The 6,150-nt window shown below is 43.6% G+C and overlaps 1 protein-coding gene across 1 annotated transcript in view; it reads right to left on the bottom strand.

Annotated features, from left to right (window-relative positions):
- The window catches only part of nufip2 (nuclear FMR1 interacting protein 2), a 7,420-nt gene extending 1,270 nt beyond the window's left edge, over positions 1–6,150 (bottom strand). The window contains exons 1-4 of the mRNA XM_035666992.1: positions 5,731–6,150; positions 2,573–4,258; positions 1,449–1,481; positions 1–391 (exon numbers count right to left, since the gene is read on the bottom strand). The exon at positions 1–391 is cut by the window's left edge and continues 1,270 nt beyond it. Coding sequence (XP_035522885.1) covers positions 339–391; positions 1,449–1,481; positions 2,573–4,258; positions 5,731–5,878 — 1,920 coding nt within the window. The 5' untranslated portion in view covers positions 5,879–6,150 and the 3' untranslated portion in view covers positions 1–338. The remainder of the gene's footprint in view (positions 392–1,448; positions 1,482–2,572; positions 4,259–5,730) is intronic.

The raw sequence follows: 6,150 nt of genomic DNA, 5'->3' as shown, positions 1-6,150 counted from the left end.
CAATCCACGACACCTTCCTTTGTTGAACTCCCGAACATCATCCTAAAGAGCCACGAGACAAACGACTTTCACAGCTCCAAAGTTGCAAGTGTTCATTTTTTATCATGTTGGAGAGGCACAGATCAACTCCTTTAACGTCGCTCCAGAGTGTGTGCACGTTTGTCTGATGCCCCCAAAGAAGTCTGTTATTCCACCCGAGGTTCCAAGGAAAATCTGTCATGCTATACTATCAATGTTTTCACAGTTGTCACTTTATCTGTCCGACAAGATTCATGATTTCCAAGGTAGAGAACTGCAGCACCCAGAAGAGAAGTAGTAAGTACTGTAGACGGTCTACCTCACTGATCAGGTCCATCCTTGGTCTCATCATAAACCACTACTCTTTTTGGATCTGCACAGAGGGAGGGGGGGGAGAAAGGAGGCAAAGGGTTAGATGATTCAACAGATTCGTCTCAAAGAACACAAGCAATAGATGATCCTGATTCAGATCGAAAATTTGTCTGTATTTTATTCAGGCTAAGGCATCTGAAAATGCATTTCACTCCACATTTGGGAACGTTGGCTTCTTTCATTAATGAAAAACAGGTTTTGTTTATATTTCTCTAGTATTAAAAGTACCATTTTGGTATTGGCATACAAACTGAACTACCCAGCCATAGCAATAATGGCGTATTCCATTCTAGCTAGAGGTGGGATGTTAGCGAACATAGCCTCAACTCAAGCCTGTGCTGATATCGCCAGACTGTTTGGAATAATTGCTGCATTTCATTTGCCAGCTGGCAACACTGCAGTACCAGAGGAGCACACACCAGCAGCATGTCACACTCAGTAATTTTAACAGCGTCTCTGTTGGTGATTACCTTGGGTTGCTTATGTTTCTTCTGTTTAGTAATAAAACAAATGTGACCTTTTGTCATTCAAGGATTTACTGTTATGTGATGTTAGTCCATGATATACAGCCTATATATCTGTCCTTGAGAGGCACGATGTTGAACACATCAATGCAGCCTTTGTGCACACGCTGCCGTACGGCCCAACGAGATCAAAAATTAATTTGTGCATGTCCTTAAAGTGATTTATAACAATAAGTTAGCTTAACAAGTTTCAGGATCTTTCTAAGCAGGTCACCAGTATGTATTAACTAAAGGCCAGTCAATAGATGCACATGCACACTAATAATTTGATTGTAGCCACATTAAAAAAAAACAGAAAACATTTCTATTTTGTGACTGTAAAGGGCACAACGTTACAAACACTGCAAGTCATTTTGTATTTATATCCCATTTGGGTCAGAACCAAAACACCAATGCACTTGGTTCTGCACATTTATGAAGATAAGTAACTTCCTGCCTGGCACATTTCTCGATCTAATTCTTGTTGAGAAAACTGAGCTAATACTTCCAAAACTAGGGGGTTAGGAAAAAGTGAGACAACCAAGTTTAGTTTACCTTGTTTTTGCAAGTTGAAAATGAATTCCATTTCTGTTGAAAGAAAAAACACATTTTTTCAGCATCTGCACTAAGTGGTCACGAATGTTTTCAGAAAATGAAATACTGATCTCTTCAAAAAATACACAGTATAAAGACACTTAAACATACATTGCAATCCTTAAGATTTTCATAAAGCAAAACCCCATTTTGATCCTTCTGCAAAAGCCTTTTAATGCATTTACATCGTGTACTTATATATTATATATCAGTTAGTTTTCATTGTTAATGTCAGACTCCTCCATTCCTAAAGTGGATTCAAAACTGACAGGACGAGCGATTCACAGGAAACGATGGAGGATGTAATCCAGCGCTAGGGTTTGTAATTGATCATCAGTCTTACTGTTCAATTTCCTCTCTCCCAGTCAAACCACAGCTGTGTTAAGTTGCTGCTAATGCAAACCCAACATTTCCTAATGCTACACATTAAAAGCATTCAGCTGGTGAAACAGGAGGTGGCTCTTACTATGAAGCAGTCATTTTTGAAAGTTTTCATCAGCAGGTCATTTTAAAATTTTTGCAAGGCAATAACTGAACGGAGCAGCTACAGTGAGCTGTGAGATGAAGAATGCAGGCAACAGGCTGCACACCACCTAACTCTCAGCAAGGCCACCAACTCCTGTTACAGTGCCCTGCTGTCATGTGGCAAACTGCTTGCACAGCATGGACTCAGATTGCAGCTGCAATGATTACTGACTGACTACTAACACAATGGTAAAAACATCTTATTGTGAGGATTTAGACAGATATCACTATTAGTTTGATGCACAATTAGTGTGGGACTGATCAATTTGCATCGCAAATGCACAATACATTGTCACTGAATATTTTTGGGGTCTGTACCGAACACGTCACACACATTACGTTTCCTTTGCAATATGGCCGTGTGCAATTTGCATGCAATTTCAATAATATTTACATGAATTGTGCAGCACTAGTAAGCAGATAAACCATTATCGCTTCTGTTGGGTTTTTGACATGACATGTTTGATATTAACCACAACTGTTGTTACCACCAATCTAAATCTTAAGGATTACAGATTAAAATGATTACACAAATTAATTTGATAAACAGTAAAAGTTACCTTTAGTGTGATAAGTGACAGCAGCTTTAATGTCAAAGGACCCCCAGCTACGCCTTCTGCCAATGTCTTTAGAGTGGGTCTGTTCTTTAGATGAACCAAACAACAAAGTGGTTAGCTGGCCCTGCGCGGGCTTAGCACCGTTGTCTTTACTGGAGGCCGACGCAGCAGAACCTGCACCCTTGCCCTCAGCTTTTGTCTTTTCCGGACCACATGGCTCCAGCTTGTTCTCCTCCTCACTCATCACACAAGCAGGAGAGCAAACATTAGACACACTGCAAGGGGCACAAGTCCTTTTCTCAGGGTCTTGAGCCAAAGTGCCAGGCTCTAAGAATGATGGGCTAACATCAAAGCAGGGCTGGGCAGCCTTGGCTGCAACAGCGTGACACTCGCTTTGAGGTGTGACCACAGTAGTCTTGTCCTCTGCAGGCACCTGGCCACTTCCTCCTTCTGGGCCCAGGTTGGGCTCATTGATGAAGGAAAGCCCCCACTGATTCTGGAAGATATCTCCCAAGGCTTTCTGATTTGTCTGAGCAGCCGGTGGGTCAAGGTGCCGAGCACTAGGGAGCACAGGTTGCATATTTAAAGGGTAAATTAAAAGAGTACACTTTCTAAGATCATATGCTTCTCCATCTACAGGACTAGTTGTAGAGCTACAGTTACTTTCCAAAGGGGATGCTACATTCTCGCCACTTGGGATAGATGGGGCTGGTGGAATACTACTAGCAGCAGGAGCGAAGAAGGTACCCACTGGGCAGCTGTTTCCATTCCCAGAAACAGGACCATTAGTAAAGCTAGCTGAGGTGATAGTTTTCATAGCAGACATGGGGACCTGTGATAGTCTAACAGTAGGAGGCAGTGCCTCTCCTCCACCTTGAGCTACTTTGTTGAGGTTTTCTTTTACTTTACTTGCATAACTGATCTTGGGAACAATTTTAGCACTGCTATTGTCCACAGGAAATACTGGAGGGGGCTTGAACAGAGTCCATGAGTCCTCTTTTGAAGGTGAGGAAAGCTTGGCTTTGTGCCTTTCCTCAGTCTTTTTACCGAAGGTGCCAACTATTTTGCCATCAGAGTTTTTCCTCTGAGATTCACCCACTGAAGCCTCTGACGCAACAGCCCGTCTAGCTGCTGACTGAGCTTCTACTTTATGGGCGGCTCTAAAGCCATCGAGTCTAGAAGTTACTCCCTTCTCAGTCGTCTCAAGATTAAAAGCCCCATGCTCCTGTGTAGTGCTGCCCTGCTGCATGTCTTTCTCCTTTTCTCTTATCACATTATCAGTGTTCTTGCCGTTGTTACATCTGGCCTTGCGTTTTTTAGGAGTAGTATATCCACCTTCGGAGCCGCTGCCATCATTGTCCTTGCTAGAATAGCCATTTGTAATTAAGCCACAGTTTACGACGCCATTTTGAAGCAACACAGCGTCTTTCTTATCCAAAGGTTGGCCCTCATGGTGATTCAAATCCAGGCTCTTATCCTTGTCATTTTTAAGGTCCATATTCTTCTTATGGTCCAATCCTTTGCTGCTCACTTTGGGAACAGTCGCGTACAGCTTTTGTGTTGACTTCTGCTTCACATTTGTATTACATCTGTTACCATTACTGTTGGGGGGGTGCGACATACCAACAGTATCAGACAGATGTGTATTCTTCTCCCCCTCCTCCTCACTGATGTTTACTTTTTTACTGCCTGAAAGGGGAAACAGAATCAGTTTTACTGAAATGATGGAACACCTCAACCAGAAAAAGCTGCATCAATTCACCTGACCACAAAACCTGATGCTGTATCTACTGCCATACTAGTATGCTACTAATATTTAAGATCTTTGAATGTGAATTATCCACTTTCCATTCACATTCATCATTTACAGACACTTGTCAGGCGTTTCCTATGCAGCAGTCAATGTTATTAAGTGAGAGTCAATGTTGTTGTCTGACAAGAGAAGAGAAAATATTCATGTCATTCCTAGTTTGCGTTCATATTCCAAAATGAGCTGGGTGCTCGCTGTATTTAAGCAGATTATTATTTTTTTATACCATATCTGATCTGACACCAAAGACAAGTTGTTGCAAGGTAAAAGGACTGCATTATGAAACACATTCGGACTGACAGTGATCCACATGAACAGGTTTGCACAGAGGCAAGGGGGGACTGCTGTGTCAACGTGGGGCTTCCCATTAAATGGTGCTGCCCCTCATGTCAGTGGGCACAGCACACAGCCTCGCTTCTCTTAATACACGGACGCAGACTCACATGTTTGCAAGCAGACGTACTGACATAGCCGCCAGCTAACGTAAGGTCGATGCTTACAGCGTCTGTTCAGCTGCAGCAAACCGTATCTTCATCAAGTGCTCATAACCGAGTTACTGCGTGGCTTCACGTTGACTGGACAACATGCAACAGGCCTGTCAAGATATGGCTAGCGACTCGTTTTGGTAGCAACACGCCCCGACTGCCACCAATACATGGTTGTGCCAACAGAAAGCCGCCCAACACCGAGCGAGCCGAGTAGGCGAAAGACGCTAAAGGCACGCTAGTACGACACAGTATCGTGGTTGTGCAAACAATTATTAACTCTCCAGGTAACCACAGCATTAGCTCGCAGTGATAGTCTAACATGGCCGACAGGAAATGGCAGCTCAGAACATTCCAGTGGAGCCGGCTCGGTTTCCTTCACCGGACACAAGCGTGCTGAAATGAATAACCTACAGCTTTCACTATAGCTGAAGGCGACGAGCTATACGCAACGAATGCGTTTGTTACATCGGGGGGTTTTCTGAACTGATTTAGTGGCATTTTCCAGAAGAAAGCTGCGTGGTGAAACCGGCGCACAAGGTCAATCCCCGATATGTCAAACCACCACCAGCGACAACTGTCACGCAACCTCAGCTCGCCGTGTAGCTTGCTCATTTAATGGTTGCTTTCTGGTCCCCACAGTGGCCAACTATCGGGCCAACCAGTGCGCTACTCACCAGCTGCAGCCTGTTTTTAATTATTGCAGTCAACAGCATGTAGCGTTAGTTTGAATAAACAGCTAGCTAGCAGGCGAAGCTCCCAATCACGATGGAGTTAATGTTAGTTAGCAAGAAAGGCTAGTCGGCTCGTTGACATTAGCTGAGTAAGGCTAGCAAGCGTTAGCTCACTTTTCCGGATGGCCCAACCTGTTTTCTTCGTCTGCGTTTCCTGATGCTGGCGCTGGAAGTGGCTCTGATCATGTTTTAGACAAGTTGTGTGTTGAGTAGAGTGTCTGTCCTCTCCGTGGTGGTGGTATGGTCTCTCTTGTGCCCGATCTTTGGGCTGTTCCTCCATTGAAGTGTAGAATGTCGGACTTGTTCAGCCACCGCGTTAGCTCCGTGGGTAAGTACAGAGCAGTCCAATCACTACCAGAGTAAAACGGAAGCTATTTGAAGCCTCTGGAAACGTCAGCAGTAAACGTCTAAAAATGGCACTGTTTTGGGTGGTCACCGCCACTAAACCCCGTGTCCAGGGTTTTGGGCTTTGAGTTATGCGGCGAATATATATATATATATATATATATATATACATTTTTTTTTTTTTTGCAGAACTTTCCAGATTTTTTT

The sequence above is a fragment of the Morone saxatilis genome, unplaced genomic scaffold, assembly GCF_004916995.1.
Source record: "Morone saxatilis isolate NCDOM2014 unplaced genomic scaffold, NCSU_SB_2.0 Contig20, whole genome shotgun sequence".
NCBI lineage: Eukaryota > Metazoa > Chordata > Actinopteri > Moronidae > Morone > Morone saxatilis.
Note: the sequence above shows the minus strand (reverse complement) of the source record. Positions and strands in the feature narration are given on the sequence as shown.